Source organism: Lepidochelys kempii, chromosome 15, assembly GCF_965140285.1.
Source record: "Lepidochelys kempii isolate rLepKem1 chromosome 15, rLepKem1.hap1, whole genome shotgun sequence".
Classification (NCBI taxonomy): Eukaryota; Metazoa; Chordata; order Testudines; family Cheloniidae; genus Lepidochelys; species Lepidochelys kempii.
This window is the reverse complement of record NC_136394.1, coordinates 2,456,394-2,477,894: the sequence shown is the minus strand read 5'-3', so window position 1 is coordinate 2,477,894 and position 21,501 is coordinate 2,456,394. Positions and strand designations below refer to the sequence as shown.

At 42.2% G+C, this 21,501-nt stretch overlaps 1 protein-coding gene across 8 annotated transcripts in view; it reads left to right on the top strand.

Moving 5' to 3' along the window:
- Positions 1-21,501, top strand: part of EWSR1 (EWS RNA binding protein 1) — a 41,377-nt gene that overhangs the window by 17,943 nt on the left and 1,933 nt on the right. For 2 of the 8 annotated variants that reach the window (XM_073312770.2, XM_073312772.2), the window contains 12 exons: positions 2,677-2,863; positions 3,997-4,164; positions 5,225-5,436; positions 7,085-7,265; positions 10,087-10,121; positions 10,657-10,689; positions 11,708-11,826; positions 13,400-13,529; positions 14,406-14,528; positions 18,263-18,422; positions 19,219-19,316; positions 20,414-20,666. In XM_073312770.2, coding sequence (XP_073168871.1) covers positions 2,677-2,863; positions 3,997-4,164; positions 5,225-5,436; positions 7,085-7,265; positions 10,087-10,121; positions 10,657-10,689; positions 11,708-11,826; positions 13,400-13,529; positions 14,406-14,528; positions 18,263-18,422; positions 19,219-19,316; positions 20,414-20,666 — 1,699 coding nt within the window. Of the gene's footprint in view, positions 1-2,676; positions 2,864-3,996; positions 4,165-5,224; positions 5,437-7,084; positions 7,266-10,083; positions 10,122-10,656; positions 10,690-11,707; positions 11,827-13,399; positions 13,530-14,405; positions 14,529-18,262; positions 18,423-19,218; positions 19,317-20,413; positions 20,667-21,501 lie in introns of all 8 variants that reach the window. The other 6 variants (XM_073312769.2, XM_073312771.2, XM_078848959.1 and 3 more) reach the window with 3 other exon arrangements.

Below are 21,501 nucleotides of genomic sequence, written 5' to 3'. Positions count from 1 at the left end.
GCTTAGGCTTCAGAACAGGGATTTGCATGCTAGGTAGAAATGAGTACCCAGAATATTATGAAAAGCAAATATTGTTGAGTTATGCTTTCCTATAGAAAAGGAGGATAAATACCTACTTGCACTTTGGCTTTTCTAGCTTGGCTGAATTGTAACAAGTACAGTTTAAAATGCTGGGATTCATGAGGAACACTTGAAGAATTATTACACGTGTGCTGAGTTACTACTCAGAATGTTGAACTGAAGTTGGTTTTATAGTTTACCAGTGTAGCTGCTTTGGCATGTGCTATGAGGTAGTTTAAATACTACTTAATTAACAAATTAGGAAAGGTCTGGATTTTGTGACAGGTCACCTACATAGCACAATGAGTAGTGAAAGCAGCCTTGTGCATTTTGAAGACACTGAGGATGAAGGGAAAAGATGCTGACTCGTAAATGTTACAGTACTGGAGATTCTCTTCTGAAAATCAGGCAGTGGAAAGGAAAACTCCAGTGTAGTTAGTCTGAACACTGCATGTGATGGTCTCTTCTTTGTGATGACAAGTTTCTTAATTATAATAAAATTAGCAAGTAAAAAGGAAGCTGTTATCTTAATTGATGAAAAATAGGACTGAGATAATGTTTTCCTGTTACTTTGTTTCTCAGTGCTAGCTATCAGTGCCCTTTTACAAAATCAAACTGAGCTGCTGGAAAATACCAGTAAAGAACAACTCCCACTCGCTAACTGGAGATAGGAGCAATGATAGATATTTCTAAAAAGCGTCAAAGATTTGTTTATATTAACTACTGAATATTTTTACCTGAGGCATATTAAATTGGTACGGTCTTCCTTTAACCAGTGGCATATTAAAACAGCAGAAACAATTTGACTTCTTGGTATGTTTCTTTATTGAAATACTCAAATTTTAGTCTCTAAGGTGCCACAAGTACTCCTGTTCTTTCTGTGGATACAGACTAACACGGGTGCTACTCTGAAACCTGAAATTAGTAGAGTATGCTGTTCAGCATATTCATAAGTGATCCAGAAAAAGAGGTAAAGTGAGGTGACAAGGTTTGCAAATGATACTAAATTTCTCAGGATAGTTAAATCCAAAGCAGTCTGTGAAGCATTACAAAAGGATCACACAAAACTGGGTAACTGGACAACAAAATGGCAGATGAAATTCAGTGTTGATAAATGCAAAGTAATGCACAATGGAAGACATAAGCCCAACTATACATACAAAATGATGGGATCTAAATTAGCTGCTACTACTCAAGAAAGAGATCTTTGAAAATATCCGCTTACTGTACACTGGCAGTCAAAGAAGCTAACAGAATGTTAGGAACCATTAGGAAAGGGATTAATAATAAGACAGTAAATATCATAATGCCATGATATAAATCCTGATACACCCACACCTTGAATGCTGCATACAATTTGCCCCATCTCAAAAAAGATATATTAGAATTGGAAAAGGTATGAGAAGGGTAACACACGTGATTAGGGGCATGGAACAGTTTCCATATAAGGAGAGATTAAAAAGATGGACTGTTCAACTTGGAAAAGAGATGGCTGAGGGGGGATATGATAGAGGTTTATAAAATCATGAATGGTGTGGAGAAAGTGAATAAGGAAGTGTTATTAGCCCCTTCATATAACTCAAGAACCTGGGTCACCCATTTAAATTAATAGGCAGCAGGTTTAACTCTCACAAAAGGAAGTACTTCTCCACATAGTGCAGTCAACCTGTGGAATTCCTTGCTGTGAAGGCCAAAAGTTTAACTGGGTTCAAAGAAGTTAGATAAGGTCACGTAGGGATAGGTTCATCAACAGCTGTTAGCCAAGATGATCAGGGTGCAACTTCAGCTCTAGGTGTCCCTAAGCCTCTGACTGCCAGATGCTGGGACTGGATGACAGGGGATGGATCACTTGATAATTGCCCTGTTCTGTTCATTCCCTCTGAAGCATCTGGCATTGGCCACTGTTGGAAGACAGGATACTGGGCTAGATGGACCATTGGTCTGACCCAGTATGGCCATTCTTATGTAAGTGCAAAATTAAAGTTCATTCTTTACATTTCAAAAATTACTAATGATTGCAAGTACCTAGTGTTTTAATGGTAACCTGTAAAGATCATCTTAAAAGTTAGCCTTATGCCTTTTCTTTGTGCTGTATTAAGGCCTAATATGGGTGTGACTTAGGTAAAAGTTTCTGTAATTGTTTCTTTTACTTTAGAAATAACAAGAATGTTCTCTGACTCTTGCCTGTTTTGGAGTATTTTCTACAGGTCTCTGCCTGTATTGTATGTTTTTTAAATTAGTTATTGAAGTTAAATAGTTGTAAACAATCAATCTTTAGTCTGACTGAGAAGGAGTTCCCGTTGGTCAATCAGCTTTTGTTCTCAGTGGTGTAATTATTTCTCTAGTCATTAGTTGGACCTGGAAGACTAGACTAGAATTTCTAATGTTGAAGCAAAAACGCTGTTTGGGGGAAACAAATTTCCAGGCCTTCATATGCCATGAAGAAGCAGAAAAGGGGCATAAGTCAATTTTTATGTTTTCAGATTACCTATATTGCACAGTAAAAGTAAAATCAATAACATTCGTAACCTCTGGGTAAAACTCTTTGAAGAATAAAATTCTGAAATATGAAATCTAGATTGAAAGTCAGTCTGACCAAGCTTTTGTTTGTTCTAGGTTATACCACCCCGACTGCCCCCCCTGCTTATAGTCAGCCTGTCCAGGGGTACGGCACAGCTGCCTATGATACCACCACACCCACAGTTACTACCACCCAGGCTTCTTATGCAGCACAGTCCGCTTATGGCACCCAGCCTGCCTACCCAACCTATGGGCAGCAGCCAGCAACATCTGCACCTGCAAGGTAATGCACACAGTTTCATTTAATTTTTTCTTTTTAAATAAGGTTCTTTCTGCTCTCCTATTGCTGAGAAAGGTGGGCCTTTGACAGATCCAAGAGTAACACTGAACATGCTTGGGCCTACTCCTCTGTGCATATGCCTCTCCTTTTGCATTTTTGGTTTCAGCTTTGCTGCTGCTCTATCTCATAGCTCTTACAGTGCCTGGGGAAAGTGTGTACATGACTTCCTCCTTCTGCACCCAGCAGAGGTTGCCGGCAATGTTACCAACCTGTTGCCTAACACAGGAAATTCTACTGACTAACGAAACAGTGCAGCTGACTGTAGATGCAGTGCTATCAAACTGTGAGATAGGAAAAGTAGTGGAAAATTAACACTTGTTTCTCTTTTAGTTATGGGGTTACTTAAAGCAATAGTGTTGCCTAGCATGTCGGTTTGGGAATGGGTGTATGTGTATGACTTGATACAAAATATCTTCAACATTTTTGGCCCCCTTTGATAATAGGCCTCTTAGCTTAATTGTATGTTTAGCAAATGTAAGATTTTTCTTAACTTTTAAAACTCTTTTTAGTTAATCTCTAAATCAGATTGAATGTTAAACAAAACAAGCTGATGCCATCAGGTGGCAAAGCTTCTTCACCAGTTTTGTACTAACCGCTTACAAGCATAGTGCAAGAAAACCTAGAGTGGAATGGCTGAGTTAATTGGCTCTAGAATGTGATCTGTCTGGGGCTATGCTGGAGTTGGTCTAATTCTAATTTATGTGCTTTCGATTTGAGATTGCACCTGATTAATAAAGTAAATGGAAGCTGTAGAAAAATTGTATTTTTAATTATTGTTAATGAGGTAGCCAGTGATTTCTCTAGTAGTGGGAGAATGTATAAATTGCCAATCAAAATGTAAAAAGTCTTGGATTTAATGAATTCTGTCTGCTTTCACAGTGATGAAACTGATACTGAGTTGAAATTAAAATACATTGGACTACGCAATGGCAACTTTAGGTCATAAATTCCATAAACTAATATATCCTAGTCTTCGACTGGGTGTGCTTGGGATTATCATTACCTGTTGCAAGGAGAATTGGGACGGAGGGGAGTTCGGTACAAAGTGACTCCTCATTGCTGAACTTTGCTTTTAGACCTCAGGATAGCAGCAAGCCAGCAGAGACTAGCCAGCCGCAGTCGAGTACCACAGGTTACAGCCAGCCCAGCTTAGGATATGGACAAAGTAACTACAGTTATCCTCAGGTGCCTGGAAGTTACCCCATGCAGCCTGTCACTGCTCCTCCATCCTATCCTCCAACCAGGTAATTATTTCAGAAAATTAGAGTTGGCGAAGGTGGTGGTGGAGCATTAAAATTTGTTTGCTTGGATAAAAGTGCTGTTGCCTTTTTTAAAGGGACTTTCCTAGTGTGTAAAAACTTTAAATATTTTGGATTTTAAGCATTTGTTCTCTATAAACCTTCTTGCCATGTTTGCAGATTATCAGATATTTTCATAAACAAGCTTACTTGCATCTAACCAGTCTTCTCTTCACTGCAGGGTCAAAGAGGAAAGAATACAGGGCTGTGATTAAATAAGTTCTAATCAAAGGATAGATATCTATAATAACAAAAGGCAAAAGTGACTACTCAAGAAAAATGTTTTATATAGAAATATTCACTTTTAACTCTTAAGTGTGAAAGCCACCTTTTAATTACATGTCATTGCCTCCTAAAACTTGGGGTCCTAAAGAGAGGACATTATTCAGGCTCTCTGTATTCCCCTTCAGTATTAACTTTTAAAAATGCTGCTTCTGCACACGTCGTGAATCTCAGGTGAGTTGTTCATCCTGAAATGTAGAACAGACAGGCGTTGCTTTTGAAATTCTCAAGCATGTCTGAAAAGCCTACACATGCCAAGCAGAGAGACTTTATTTTGTTGGAAATAAAGTGAATTAGATTGCTCTTGATTTATAAGAAGCCAGGGAAACAAGTTACAAACAAACAAACAAACCATATTACCAGCTGATATTTCAGAGTCTTCTAGATGACAGATATCAATCATTCACTGAATCTCTGTTCGTTTTAAAGTGCACTGTCTTAAGGAGTGCAGATTTCCCACTTGGAAACTAATGATGATTTCCATGGCATAGTTATCTCTTTTTAGAGCTATGAGGGACTAGATCAGTGTTTTTGTTTTTAGCAACCCTTATTTTTTTTCCTATGCCTGCAAATCAGCCTCCGTAGGATGACCTCACATTTTAAATGACTTGTGTTATTACTTGCATTACTGTCTAGTTAGATACCGCTGCAGCCTAATGCGTGTTTCCAGGAGGCTTGATTTATCTTCCATCTAGAAACACTTCTTAATTCTTATGTCTTTCAGCTATTCCTCTACACAGCCAAGCAGTTACGATCAGAGCAGTTACTCTCAGCAAAGCACCTATGGGCAGCCAAGCACCTATGGACAACAGACTAGCTATGGCCAGCAAAGCAGCTATGGCCAGCAGCCACCTACTAGTTATCCTCCCCCGACTGGATCCTACAGCCAGGCCCCAAGCCAATACAGCCAGCAGAGCAGCAGTTACGGCCAGCAGAGTGAGTTTGCATAATGAAGCTCATCTAAGGAGGCGAGCTGTAATGATTGTACAATCTCAGTAGTACTTGTGGCACCTTAGAGACTAACCAATTTATTTGAGCATAAGCTTTCGTGAACTACAGCTCACTTCATCAAGATGCATTCAGTTTTTTCCACTGAATGCATACGATGAAGTGAGCTGTAGCTCCGGAAAGCTTATGCTCAAATAAATTGGTTAGTCTCTAAGGTGCCACAAGTACTCCTTTTCTTTTTGCGAATACAGACTAATACGGCTGCTACTCTGAAACCTATCTCAGTAGTGTTTGTCAAGATATACTAGTAAATCTCTGAAGGAGGACTTCACTCATTTAGCAGCTTGAGTATTTTCCAGCCAGCAGGCGATCTGCAAGCTGATAGTTCTGTAGACTTCTTTTACTGACTGTGGGTATACTTTTAAGTTTGACCGCAAATCAAGTGCTATGCATCCTGCTTTCAGTAGAGCCATTGTATTAAGACCCATGTCAAATGGTTAGTTAACAGTATTGCTAAAGTTCATGGTACTGAAGGCAGGTGCAAAGAGGTACAATAACTCCTTGCTTAATGTTGTAGTTAATGTTCCTGAAAAATGCTACTTTAAGTGAAATGATGTTAAGCGAATCCAATTTCCCCATAAGAATTAATGTAAATGGGGCGGGGGGTGGGGGTTAGGTTTCAGGGAAAATTTTTTCCCAGACAAAATACTATATTTTGTGTGTGTGTACACAAATACACAGTACAAGTTTTAAATAGTTTAATACTGTACACAGCAGTGATGATTGTGGAGCTTGGTTGAGGTGGTAAAGTCAGAGGGTGAAAGAGGGTGGGATATTTCCCAGGGAATGCCTTACTGGTAAATGATAAACTAGCACTCCGCTGAGCCCACAAAGGTTAACACTAGCCTCATACTCTACAAGGCAGCACAAATGGAGGGAGGGAAGACCGCATGGCAGAGAGAGAGAGAGAGAGACACACACACACACACAGTGTGTGAGAGAGACACGCATTGCCCCTTTAAGTACGCTGATCCCACTCTAAGTACATTGCCTTTTTAAGTAGATCAGCAAGTTGAGACAGCAGCTGCTGCCAGCAAGCTCCCTCCGTCCTCAGCCCTGTAGTGTCTCCCCCACCACACACACTCTGGAAATGGGGTAAAGTAGCTAGGGGCAGGAGCGGGGGGAGGGGGACACCCTGATATTAGCAACCCCCGCACAGCAAGCAGGCAGCTCCCAGGAGCTGCTCCAAGGCAGAGGGCAGGAGCAGCACAGGGCAGTGGGGGGGAGGGACAGCCGAACTGCCTGGCAATTGATAGCTTGGTGGGCAGCTGCCACACAGGAAACTTAGGGGAGCTGATAGGAGTGCTGCCGATCCACCCTGGTTCCAAGCCCCCACCACTAGCTCCAATGGGCTGCTCTTTCTGTAAGCAGTGGACAAAGGATGCTGCTGCCAAACAACATTATAAGGGAGTACTGCGCAACTTTAAACGAGCATGCTCTCTAATTGATCAGCAATGAAACAACGTTAACTGGGGTGACTTTAAGTTAGGAGTTACTGTAATCGGAACAAGCACTTCAGAATGAGTCTGACTTTATCTGCTTCTGCTTTAATATCTACAATACAAACTCTCCTCAGGTTCATTTCGTCAGGACCATACCAGCAACATGGGTGGATATGGACAGGAATCTGGAGGCTTTTCTGGCCCAGGAGAAAGTCGGAGCATGAGTGGCCCTGATAACCGGGGAAGGGGAAGAGGAGGATTTGATCGTGGAGGCATGAGCAGAGGTGGGCGGGGAGGAGGACGCGGTGGAATGGGGTAAGAGCAAATCTTTTCTCCTTTTACCTAATTCTGTTTTACCCATAGGATTTGAAATGGAAGGAGCGGCTGAAAGATGACATTTCAAACCACGCTTCCATGGAGAATATTTATTAATAGTGAGATTGTTTCTAGTCCATGGAAATGTCCTCCTAGGGGAAGTAGGGGCAGGATCACTTTTTTTCCTGCAGATTGTTGGGTTTGGGGGAATTAAGGGTTTTATGAAATAAAGAACTTTCAGCTCCCTTCATGGTTATTCAGAGGTGAAATCCTCTGTGGGATTTAACGATAACTTTGGATAGAACACACACAAACCTTCCAGGAGTTCCAGGTTTCACTTTCTTTGCCTCACTATTTGGGGTCTTGACGTTTCAGGTATGTACATGGCAGAAGCCTAATGTCAGCTGTTTTATACAATGTTTCCCCTCAGCCTCTGTTTGCACTAGAAGTAGCACTTGGAGCTACTGTTATAAGTGAATGTATGGATCAGTTTATTGTTGTTGAAGCCACAGCTCTAGAGTGGCTTGGTTGGAGTGTGAAGAAAAGCCCCAAGAACACCCAAAGATCTGACTTGACTTCCAGGACTGCTCCCCATTGGAGCTTTCAGGTGATCTAAATCAGTTTGGCCATTTTAACTGATGGCATAATCTGGTTTAGTAAACCTATTTGTTCAGATCAGTAGTTTATAGCTCCCTGTCTCTGGTGTCTGTTTTAATGAAGGTGAGGATGATGGATTAATTATCAAGGCTAATATAAGGAAGGTTTAGCTTTGTGTGTGTTCAATCGCTATGAAACTTACGTTTAAAGCTATGCAGAGTTTCATTCATACAGATTAGAAATGCGGAGATGGAAGTGCAAAACATCAGGACAAATCTCGGTAAAATGTTGCCACATATATTTGTATGGCTGGGCAAGTGAGTCAACAGCCTTAGATAAAAGTGCAGCATTTATTGGCGACTTGTTTTAGAACCCCATTTCACCTAGAAATTGGAGAAGTTACTCTGTCATTCTGCATAGCTTAGCTAAAATGAATCCAAATGGTCTGAAATCTTTATTGGAGAAATACAACTACCTGGAACTTATATTTTAAAGATAAACACTTGTTCACATGGAAACATTACTGATTTCATAAATTGGCTTGAATGGAACAGGATTCCATTGTTCTATATAAAGATTTCACCCATAATATATTTATTTCTAATGTTTTTAAAGTAGATGTAGACACTTGAAATTACTATCATCACGTCTTAAAACTTGTAGCCATTTTGGTGCTGTTCACTGCAAAAGATTCATAATTTTTTTCTCTAATTTCACATCTGTAATCAAAGAATAAATTACTTCTGTAGTGATTTCCAACTGAAAGTCTATTAAAGAGGCTGCCAGCTTTTGGATGTAGTTTTTCTACTGTCCATAGAAAAGGTGGCCTTTCCACGAAGCAGTAGGTTGAAAACCCAGGGGGCAGGGTAGGGGAACTCGGCCCTTTTATCATGTTGTGGTGATGGATTTCAGTGTCTCTTGCAGGTAAGGAGCTCAATGTTATTAACATGCCCTTTTTCATTGACTCAATTATTTTATATTTTCATTGGCTGTTAAACATGGAAACTTTTTAACATGCTTTGTCGCATTTATATGCTACAGGTTACAAAGTGAGAGCCTTGTATACACTTCAATACTTAAAAAGTACCCGTACTCAGTACTCAGCCGGCAGCATAATGAAAAGTGGGACTAGACACGGTGTCCATATGGAGAGGAAAAATATACATAGAATATTTTTAACCAAATGTATTCATTGTATAAATGGAATCCTTCTGTAACTTTGGTAACTGCATACTGGTATAATACTTTAGAATTGTGTAACATTAAAAAGTGTAAACATGTGTGTTTAAAAAGAGAGACATTACATATATGGTGTGTACTTTTTTAAAAAAAAAAGGAAGCAAAGCTGCATGCAACAGCTTGGAATTGTGTATTTAAAACCTTTTTAGAGATTAAAGGTGCAATACTGGCTAGCAAATAGATGGCTCTCTCCCTCCTCTCTTCCCTCCCTCAAAACAACACCCCCACCCAGAAAACCCTTTTCAGGTGGCATTTTCCTAATTAACCAGCACTTGGAAGCAACTGAAAACTAATAGCCTAGTCTGTGCTTTTGTATTAAAAGCTAGAGGCTGTGATTTTTGCATTGGCACACATTAAAATCTTAATTTCTGGTTTGTGTCCATAAAGCTGCACCCCCAGGCCTTTGAGCCCTGATATATTCTGTAAGTTCTTCTTCCACAGAGACTGTTAAATCCAGTAGTGACCTCAATGTATGGCTTTATACTAAGGTTTTAGTGGAAATGTCATCTGAACTGTGTTCTAGGTATTACATATGGTTGTCTCCTGCCTTTTTAACTGTTAATGTTAGGGACCCAGGAACTCAGTTTGCTCTCCTGCTGCAAGAGGCTGAGGGTGCACCTTTATGTACATACAAAGGGGAGGGAGTTGACCTATAGGTGACTTATCTTTTTTTTAAAAATCAAACACAATTTGAAAATCTCTAAATGTTTTTGCCAAGTATTGTACTGTTAATACCAATACAAGTAACGAAAGGGTACAGCAGCAAAAGTGGTGTCTAAACCAGACAAGCAAGGTTGTGCGTAAAGGAAATTTGAGCAAGCTGCCCTGAAGAAAGGCATAGTGACGAGATGAGAGACAGACAGACAGATGCATTGTTTGGAGATGTTTAGCCAGTGCCATTCTTCCCAGTGAGCCCCAGAGGCTCAGAGCGGTACTGGCTTTTTAAAGGGAAAGGCCTTCATTTCTTCGTTTATCCCCCCAGCAGCGCTGGAGAGCGAGGTGGCTTCAATAAGCCTGGTGGTAAGTTTTTGAGCATTACAATGGATAGTGTTTAAAAAAAAATCAGTCAGTTTTTAGAAAAAAAATATATAATTTTTATTAGTTTCATAAGTGGTTAAAAATGACATATACAACAAGACTTTAATGGGTACTGCCGGCAATGCCTAGGGGTATAAGGTTAACCTATGGTTACAAAACAAAGGGTAACTTGAAGTATTGAGAAACTACTTTTGTAATTTGGGGAGAATAAATTTAATTTTGTTTGGATTTAATAAAGAAAAATAACTTTTCTTATAAATATACACTGATTGGCCCAGTAAAGCTAAAGAAGTGTAATAATGGTTAATGGTTTTAAAGGCTGCTAAAAGTAGCAAACTGATCACAAAAAAAAACCGTAAAAGGGTGCATTGCTAAAATTTTTGCAATGCAGGTCAATTTGAGTTTAACCAACACCATCATATGGTGGTTGTAAGTAGATAGATTTGTGTGTGTCGGTTTTCAGCCTGCAAGACGTGCACTAACAAAACTTTATATGATTTTTTTCCTTGACTGGCAGGACCCATGGAAGAAGGACCAGATCTTGATTTAGGTAATTTTGAATACTGTTCAGAATATCACCTGTGCATGCTGAAAAGAAGGATTTCTCACTTGTTCTTCCTCCCCAAGTGAAGGCAGTCATTCACATTACTTGTCCGCAAAGGTTTATCTGCCTTATTTCTTCCCTGCCTATATAAAAAGTTCAGGGGCATTCACCCTCTATATCCCAGTGTCTTGATCCATTTCTTCTACTTTCTTAATTAATCCAATAGTTGGGCTGGCTGATTTAAATTTTGCAAAGATTCATTTGGATGCTTATCCTTCCCTTCATGAAAGAGGAGAGTATTTAAGCAGCATGTCCATGGGTGTTCAGATATACCAGGCATCTAATTTCAAGCAGTATTGAAATAACTACCACACAGGCATATACTAGCTTTACTTTTCTCTTCCTTTCCTCCCTTCCACCACCCATAGCCTGTGAATTTGTAGTTTTTTTCCTTTCTAGTCCTGTAAAAATCTGCATTTTGTGTCTGTTGCTGTTTCCAGGATCAGCTTAGGTCATTGCCTATATAATTGTACAAAAGATGTAAAATGTAATTTGCACCTGCAGTTGGATATCTGTTTTTGCACAGATCTCAAATTATTGCTCAAAAAGACTTCCATTATATCAGCCACCCAATTTTGGCTACAGTTTCTCATGGCACTTTAATGGTATACATCCAGCCATGGCAAGAGACCAGACCAAAATTCCCTTATGTAGGAGGTCAGTAGGAAATAAATCAGCTGATTATTTGGAAAGGATGAGCTTTTTTACAGATACTTTCTTAGTGATCAGTATGTGGTATGGCTCTTCCTTATGTATAGAGAAGGTGCCACTGAATCCCCATGTTGTATGGCTGGATTTTCATCTGGCATTTCCATAAATATACAAGTATTTACCCTCACTGAAAGAGAGGTAGTAGTCCATTTAGGAGATTATCACTAAAGTTGACCAGATAAAACTGAACTCTGTCCATTATCTTTTGTGATCACCTGGTATAATGATACTTCTGTGAATTTGATTTCCTTAGGCCCACCTGTAGACACAGATGACGATTCAGACAACAGTTCAGTTTATGTACAGGGACTGAGTGATGGTGTGACCCTGGAGGAGCTGGCAGACTTCTTCAAACAATGTGGTGTTGTCAAGGTGGGTATGCATGGGAAATACAACCTAGGTGGAGCTACTGTAAGGTGAGTGCATAACTGGTTGGAAAATTGTTCACAGACAGTAGTTATGAATTGTTCACAGTCAAGGTGGAAGGACGTATCAAGTGGGATCAGTTCTGGGTCTGGTTCTGTTCATTATCTTCATCAATGATTTATGTAATGGCATAGAGTACACTTATAAAGTTTGGGGGCTATACCAAACTGGGAGGGTTTGCAGTTGCTTTGGAGGATATGATCTGGACAAACTGGAGAAATGGTCCAAAGTAAATAGGATGAAATTTAATAAGGACAAATGCAAAGTACCCCACTTAGGAAGGAGCTGTCAGTTGCACACATACAAAATGGGAAATGACTGGCTAGGAAGGAGTAATGCAGAAAGGGATCTGGGGGTTATAGTGGATCACAAGCTAACTGAGTCAACAGTATAAGATGGTTGCCCAAAAAAAAAAAAGCAAACCTCATTCTGGGATGTATTAGCAGGAGTGTTGTAAGCAAGACATGAGAAATTATTATTCCGCTCTATTCAGCGCTGATTAGGCCTCAGCTGGAGTATGGTGTTCAGTTCTGGGTGCCACATTTCAGGAAAGATGTGGACAAATTGGAGAAAATCCAGAGAAAAGCAACAAAAATCATCAAAGGTCTAAAAAACACGACCTATGATCGAAGACTGAAAAAAATGGGTTTGTTTAGTTGGAGAAGAGAAGACTGAGGAGGGAGATAACAGTTTTCAAGTATATAAAAGCTGTTACAAGGAGAAGGGAAAAGATTGTTCTCCTTAACCTCTGAGGGTAGGACAAGAAGCAATGGGCTTAAATTGCAGCAAGGGTGGTTTAGGTTGGACACCAGGAAAAACTTCCTAACTGTCAGGGTGGCTAAGCACTGGAATAAATTGCCTAGGAAGGTTGTGGAATCTCCATCATTGGAAATTTTGAAGAGCAGGTTAGACAAACACCTGTCAGGGATGGCCTAGATAATACTTAGTCCTGCCATGATTGCAAGGGACTTAAATGACCTCTTGAGTTTCCTTACAAACCTATGATTCTATGCAGGACCGCTGGAGTGTGGAACAATAACTATCTCACCGACTAGTAGAGCGGGATGGAAATAGAGCTGTGATTCTCAGCCTTTTCCATACTGGGACACCCCCACCCAGTGTATTCCAGGCAGGACCACCTCCCATATGGCAGTATGGTCCCAACCCAGCATGCTGAGAACCCCTGAAATAACTAGCAGAGTTATATTCCAGAAGAGCCTTTTAGGACTTGTCTTTCAGTGTCCATTTCAGGTTTCTGAATTCTACTGTAGTTGTGCCCTCTAGGTGGGATAGGGGTTAGTCACATCCTTTAAGGGATTGGGGGGGGCAGGATTTGTGTGGATTTGCTCTTTCCTGATACATATAACTGTATAACTGAAATGGAGTATTTGACCTCTACCTCAGAGGAATTGGGGATGATTTTAAGAGTAGTGGAGAAGGATATCTTGGGAATCTTTTGTTTACAGTTCATTCAATTTATTGCACTGCATTTTGAAGTGTGATTTTATTTTCCTGCTAGATGAACAAGAGGACTGGGCAACCTATGATAAACTTCTATCTTGACAAAGAAACTGGAAAGCCAAAAGGAGATGCCACAGTGTCCTATGATGACCCATCAACTGCCAAAGCAGCTGTAGAATGGTTTGATGGCAAGTGACTGGAATTAACTCTTGCTTCTGATGAGCATAGTTTTGACTGGGATTTATTTCATAGAATAGGTGCCAATTTTTCCAGGTGCTGGTGGATGCTTGACCCAGCCCCACCCCAGCTTCACCTATGCCCCGCCCCCATTCCAACCCCTTGCTCAAAGTCTCTGCCCCAATTTTGCCCACTCTCTGCCCTTATTGGACCCCGTCCCCAAATCCCCGCCCTGGCCCTGCCTCTTCCCCCAAAGCGCACCGTATTCCTCCTTCCTCCCTCCCAGTGCTTGCTGCTGCAAAACAGCTGGGAGCTGGGGGGAGAAGCAGGATGTGGCATGCTTGGGAAGAGGCGGAGCTGGGGCAGGGGCGGGGCGGGGAGCTGCTGGTGGGTGCAGAGCACCCACTGATTTTTCCCCATGGGTTCTCCAGCCATGGAGCACCCAGGGGGTCGGCGCCTATGTTTCATAGCTAAGTATTTGGCTAATTCAGAGGATAGAAAAGTGGGGTTTTATGCCCTTCACATAGGGAGGCCCTACATACATACATATGCACGCACGCACAAACGCAAATCTTGCTTGGAAAGATGTTACCTGGGAAACGTTCTGGTGTTAGTCAAACCAGATAAGCCAGCTCCCTAAGGCGCTAACTTCCAAGTAGTCTGGGCAACTCGGTGTAGAGTTTCTTTGGTTCTACAGGTCAGAGATGGAATTCTCCCCCACCCTCCAGCACTTAATAGAGGGACACCTTTCCCTTTGATCAGTGACTATGGAAACATGTATCCTGTAGGATGCATGTACATGGTACCCAAGCCCTATTCCCCCTCCAGTAGTGGAAGTTTCTGACCATGTAAGCAAGCCACACTTTTCTGTCTTTTTTTCCTCCCAGGAAAAGATTTCCAGGGGAGCAAACTCAAAGTTTCTCTCACTCGGAAGAAGGCGCCAATGAACAGCATGAGGGGTGGGATGCCCCCACGTGAATCACGTGGATTGCCTCCCCCTCTGCGTGGAGGTAATGTTGGCCAGAGTCTGTATGAATGAGCTGAATTCCCCTGGAACCTTATTGTGCAGAGCTGGGGTGTAGTGTACACCAAGCAGCATAGTTCCCTCTAAGGTGCGCACCTGAGGGAATGAAGGGCTGCGCACCTAATTAGTGGAGCCACGCAGGTGTGGCTCCACTAATTAGATGCCTCATGACCCTGCAGAGAGAGAACATGGAGAAGGTGAGCTGGTGGGGGGAATAGGGGGTGAGATGTGGGGGGAGACATGAGTTGCGACTCTGGTCCTGACTGTCTCCCAAGCAGCCCCAGCTGTGCTGTGGGTGGCGGCCAGGAGAGATGGGACAAGCGAGTCTCTCCCAAGCAGCCCCAGCTGTGCTGTGGGTGGCGGCCAGGAGAGATGGGACAAGCGAGTCTCTCCCAAGCAGCCCCAGCTGTGCTGTGGGTGGCGGCCAGGAGAGATGGGACAAGCGAGTCTCTCCCAGGCAGCCCCATCTGGGCAGTGGGCGAGAGACGGGAGACACAAACACCACAATACCAGTAAGAACTAACATTTAACTAAATGTCACTTTTTAAATGTCATATTTGTTTCACAAAAAGGAAAGGGGGACTTGTGGCACCTTAGAGACTAACAAATTTATTTGGGCATAAGCTTTTGTGAACTACAGCTCACTTCATCGGATGCATGCAGTGGAAAATACAGTAGGGGGATTTTATATACACAGAGAATATGAAACAATGGGTGTTACCATACACACTGTAACAAGAGTGATCCGGTAAGGTGAGCTATTACCAGCAGGAGAGAAAAAAAAAACCCTTTGTAGTGATAATCAAGGTGTGCCATTTCCAGCAGTTGACAAGAAGGTGTGAGGAACAGTAGGGGGAAAAATAAACATGAGGAAATAGTTTTACTTTGTGTAATGACACATCCACTCCCAGTCTTTATTCAAGCCTAATTTAATGGTGTCCAGTTTGCAAATTAATTCAAATTCAGCAGTCTCTTACAGTGTGTATGATAACACCCATTGTTTCATGTTCTCTGTGTGTATGAAATCCCCCTGCTGTATTTCCACTGCATGCATCCGATGAAGTGAGCTGTAGCTCACGAGAGCTTATGCTCAAATAAATTTGTTAGTCTCTAAGGTGCCACAAGTCCTCCTTTTTCTTTTTGCGGATACAGACTAACACGGCTGCTACTCTGAAACCTGATATTTGTTTCACTGTGTTAAAGATTACCCCATGTCATGTGTGCCATTTACAGATATATGCATTTTGCAGAATTTTGCTTCTGCTTTTTCAATGTAAAAAACTAGTGGATAGATACAATCATCAAATGTATTTAGCTTCATTTTTGTTATTTTACCGCTGATTATACCTGAATTTTGTACACAGGTCAAGCTAACTGAATACAAAAAATAGAAACAGGATTTGAGATGTGCTTTATATATGACAACTGCTTTTGTTCTTCCAAAAAAGAGATCCCTATAGATAAGTAGTTCTGGCTGGAGAATAACTGCAGTAACTTTGGTTTGTTTTTTAAAAAGAATCCAAATAAATATCTCCTCCCCAAAACTATCATTAAAAATCACATTTAATAACCATTTCTATAATCACAGAAGTGACAATGTATTATTTATGCCTAGCTTTTACATTGGCTGGCATTTCGGAATTGCTTGTCTGGTACATAGGTTAATTAATCTAGTTCCTAAAATTAACAGTACCTCCACCAGCTGCTTAAAATGTTTGGATTTAGCTTTGTTTCGGAACATGTACTACAGCTTTAAAGTTTGATTTGCAGTATCCCTCTTGTATTTTCTAACCTGTCACGTCCCAGCCCCTGCTTCGGGGCTGCAGTGGCCAGGAGAGAGGCCTCCAGACAAGTTTTAGAATTCATTTGAGAGGTATTGGAAGCCATTAAGGCCAGATCTTTGCTATCTGGTATAGTTCTGGCTCTTTAGAGTACTCTCATTGACTCCTGAGTAGCAAGCATTTGGTGCTACGTGTTTTGTAGGATGAAGACTTTATTTGCAAATTATTTGAAGCAGGGATCTGTCTGCAAACTCTGAAGCGATGTGTTAATGTGCTCCATTTACTTAAGGCTGGACTTGTAAAAACTTAATGAGCCTAGTCTGAGTTTTTGAGTTGGCAACATGCACAAATTACAGGAGAATTTTGCCTGTTTCTACAGGGCTTTGTTTCACCATAACCAACCACTTGATAGGTTTCAGAGTAGCAGCCGTGTTAGTCTGTATTCGCAAAAAGAAAAGGAGGACTTGTGGCACCTTAGAGACTAACCAATTTATTTGAGCATAAGCTTTCGTGAGCTACAGCTCACTTCATCGGATGCATTCAGTGGAAAATACAGTGGGGAGATTTTATATACACAGAGAACATGAAACAATGGGTGTAATCATACACACTGTAAGGAGAGGGATCGCTTAAGATGAGCTAATACCAGCAGGAGAGCGGGGGGGAGGAACCTTTTGTAAGGCTCCCCACCACCACCCCGCTCTCCTGCTGGTATTAGCTCATCTTAAGTGATCCCTCTCGTTACAGTGTGTATGGTAACCCCCATTGTTTCATGTTCTCTGTGTATATAAAATCTCCCCACTGTATTTTCCACTGAATGCATCCGATGAAGTGAGCTGTAGCTCATGAAAGCTTATGCGCAAATAAATTGGTTAGTCTCTAAGGTGCCACAGGTCCTCCTTTTCTCTTTGCAACTACTTGATGTTTTACTTCCTGTTGTATTTTCAGAGTTGTCACTTGTTTGTGGTTTGTTTGCTGTCTGTGTCGCTTTATTATTACTTATTTTTACTGTTCTATGTGTGTGAAGTTTTAATCAAATTAAGAGTTGACATTCTATAGAAATTGTATAAGCCTGAGTGAATGCCTTTTACTCTCCTGTCCAGTATCAGAAAAGACGGTATTAATACTTAGGAGGAGAGAATGACTATTTCTAGTTGACTCCTAGGTTTGTTTAGTATCTTGAAGCTGAGCTGTGTGTGCAGATAATGTACATGCAAGAGGTATAGTTTTGTGGACTGCAAAAGTCCGTAGCATGCTAGTGTGTTGGCAGATTCTTAATTTTCTGAGAGCAGCTTTCTCTGAAGATTTAGTGGTCTATGGGAGTAGGTTATTAAATTGGGCCTCTGGCACACATTTTTTATGCTTTCACTTAATGGCTGTGTTTGTTTTATCTATATAGCTGTTTTCAGTATGCCACATTTTGGTGTGTTTACTAGCTTGATTTGTTAGGATGATAAAATGCATGTACTCCACTCCAAGGAGTACATAATCAGCTCCTCTCCTAAGATAGCATGGGCTATAACTGAGTCTGGGTGGGTCCACAGCAGTGTTGCCCCACATTGTGAGAAAACAGTCACATACAGAGAGTCTGCTATTTCAGTGTAATACAGCTATCCGTGTTAATTTTCTTTATTTTAATTTTCTTTTTATTTGATTTCATATTAAACAAACATCTTAAGCAGTGCACCTTGTTAATTATCCCTTGTTTTAATATTTTTTCTTCTTCCATACCTATATCTTTTTAAAAATATATCTAGGCTTTTTGTTTGTGTTGGTGGGCGGTGGCGCACATCCACATTACCTCATTATTGGTGCTGCACATAACAAAACTCATTCCACACATGGATGTAAAAAATTAGAGGGAACATTCCTGAGCAACACCCTAAGTTGTGGAGGTGACCAGAGTCTGCATTGGAATTAACTGACTTCTTTCTTTCAGGCCCAGGGGGTCCTGGTGGTTCTGGTGGTCCAATGGGCCGTATGGGAAGCAGAGGTGGAGACAGGGGAGGCTTCCCTCCAAGAGGACCGCGGGGTTCTAGAGGAAACCCTTCTGGAGGAAACGTCCAGCACCGAGCTGGAGACTGGCAGTGCCCCAATCCGTAAGTGTTTGCATTACCAACTAGGCTGATCTGTTAACACCTTTGTGCCCTGTAGTCCTGCATGTAAACCCAGATGCCTTGTTCCTTACATGATACCTGGCACTGCAGCCCACTCGGCTTTCATCTCCTGCAGAATGTCACAGGCCCCATCATACTAATAATCATGTCACCAAAATGCCTGGGTACTTGTCAGTTAGGAAATGGCTCATTTGGGGCCAGAACTTCTGGTAATAAAGTACAGTTCAAATTTTGAAAAAATAAGCTGTTGAATTTACTGTAATTGAGAGCTTGAACTAAGCAGAGATGCATTAGTGATTACATACAGTCCTTGCCAGTTTAACATCTCTGTCATATTAGAGGTAGCAATATTATTTGTATTGCAGTAGTGCCATTGTGCTAGGTGCTGTACAAACGCAACAAAAAAGACAGCCTCTGCCCCAAGAGGAGCATAGTTGGAGCAACCACATCATTCGGTGTAATAATACATTGCTATTTTTTTGTACTGGCAAAGCAGATAAAAAGGGCTGTGTTAGTGTGGTGCAGATATTAACTAGTTAGTCATCACAAACCCCAAAGATGGAGAAATATGGGCTGGTTGACTTGCTCACTTACAGACTCAGTATCAAAGTTGAGAACAAAATCCTTACATTTGTCTCTTGTTCTGTACTAGGACCAGCGTCCTTTCCTAGATCAGTTACATAGCCATTAAAAGTTATTAAGGTAGATCTTCAAATCTTGTTTCTCATTCAGAAACTTTTTTTTTTTAAAGTCTTCACTAACTGATGGTTCTGTCTAGGGGCTGTGGAAACCAGAACTTTGCCTGGAGAACAGAGTGTAATCAATGCAAGGCTCCTAAACCAGAAGGCTTTCTTCCACCCCCCTTCCCACCTCCAGGTATGTATGTGGCACAGCTTTTAGAGAGGAGCTCAAGGTTATTCCCAGAGCATGGGAAATGAGTACTTAAGATGAACCACTTCCTTTGCATATGTGATTGACATTGCTTATACAGTGTTCTCAGGGACTGATCACTAGAGGTGGATAATTACTGGGTAAATAACACACTCTTGGAGCTGTAGAGGCAGCAGTTTATGGTTCTGTTCTGCCTGAGATGACTTGCTCTCACTTTCCCACTATTTCTGTGACTCTTTCCTTGCATCTGTCTGCAGCAATCCAGTTTCCTACAGGCAGGCGTACACTACTGCTTCAGTCAATCTAACTTGCGTTGCTCAGGGGTGTGAAAAAGACTCGTGACGCAAGTTACAGTGACCTAAGCGCTGTCCACACCGGCACTGTTGACTGGAGACTCTCCCACCAACGTAGCTTCCACATCTCGCAGAGGTGGAGTAATTATGCTGAAGGAAGAGCGCTCTCCCTTCGGCATAGAGCGACTTCACCAGACATGCTATAGCAGCGCAACTGCACCAGTGTAGAGTTCTGCTATAGACCTGCCCTATGACACTGTCACTTTATGTGGCTCCCAGCCAAAACGGCCTCTAAATCAGCCATCTGCCTCTCAGGCTTTCCCAGTGGATTTCAGGATAGCTCAAAATTTTCAGTGGCACTTCTGTAAACATGCAGTTCATGCAGTGTGGCATGAGCCACCAGTGGCTGTCTCCAGCCCAGAAAGTGGCCTGACGTTGCTTCCTGGACATCTGTGCTTTGTTCCTGCAGCTTGTGCAATGTTGCCAACATTCATGTTTTTGACAAGGGCCAGCAATTTTGGGAAGAGTGAAAAGTGGGTTTCCTGCCCTGTGATTGGGGTGGCTGCCCTCTTCATGGTTCCACTGCCAGGCCTTAAGCTACCCGCTGCCTCAAAGCTGCATGCACACATCTTGTACTGCTTCTTCTTGAGTTGGGTCTGGAGGAAAGTTAGAGATGATTTAATGTGAAAGGACTAAGTTTTCAGTCCTGGAAATCTGTCTAGAGCAGGCATGTTTTCACCTTAGAGAGCCCTGGTTTCAGATGTACATGGTGACATTTTTCTTTACCAGGTGGAGATCGTGGCAGAGGTGGCCCTGGTGGCATGAGAGGAGGAAGAGGAGGCCTCATGGATCGTGGTGGCCCTGGTGGAATGTTCAGAGGTGGACGTGGTGGAGATAGAGGCGGATTCAGAGGAGGCCGGGGTATGGATCGAGGTGGATTTGGAGGAGGAAGACGAGGAGGACCAGGGGGCCCACCTGGACCTCTTATGGAGCAAATGGGAGGCAGAGGCGGCAGGCGTGGAGGACCAGGAAAAATGGACAAGTATGTAGGAGAGCAAACTAAGGAACCTGGCAAAAGGCTAGGACAGAGGTGGGGTGCGCCCCCTAGGGGGGTGGGAAAGAATGTTTGGGGGGGGTGCTGCTGGGGCCCACCCAGCTCCACTCCTGGTTCTGGCTGCTGGCTCCGCTCCCGGGCTTGTGCTTGGTGCCCCAGCTGTGGCCCCAGCCTCAACCGCCTTACCAAGTGTCCGCATCCCCCCCTCCTGGAGCTGCTGCCCTCCTCCCAGCCTTCATAGAACCATAAAATATCAGGGTTGGAAGGTCACCTAGTCCAACCCCCTACTCAAAGTAGGACCAATCCCCAACTAAATCATCCCAGACAGGGCTTTGTCAAGCCAGACCTTAGAAACTTCTAAGGAAGGAGATTCGACTACCTTCCTAGGTAACACATTCCAGTGCTTAACCACCCTCCTCATGAAAAAGTTTTTTTCCTAATATCCAACCTAAACCTCCCCCACTGCAACTTGAGACCATTAGTCCTCGTTCATTCATCTGCTACCACTGAGAACAGTCTAGAGCCATCCTCTTTGGAACCCCCTTTCAGGTAGTTGAAAGCAGCTATCAAATCCCCCCTCCTTCTTCTCTTCCGCAGACTAAACAATCCCAGTTCCCTCAGCCTCTCCTCATAAGTCATGTATTCCAGTCCCCTAATCATTTTTGTTGCCCTCCGCTGGATGTTTTCCAATTTTTCCACATCCTTTTTGTAGCGTGGGGCCCAAAACTGGACACAGTACTCCAGATGAGGCCTCACCAATGCCGAATACAGGGAAACGATCACGTCCTTCGATCTGCTGGCAATGCCCCTACTTATACATCCC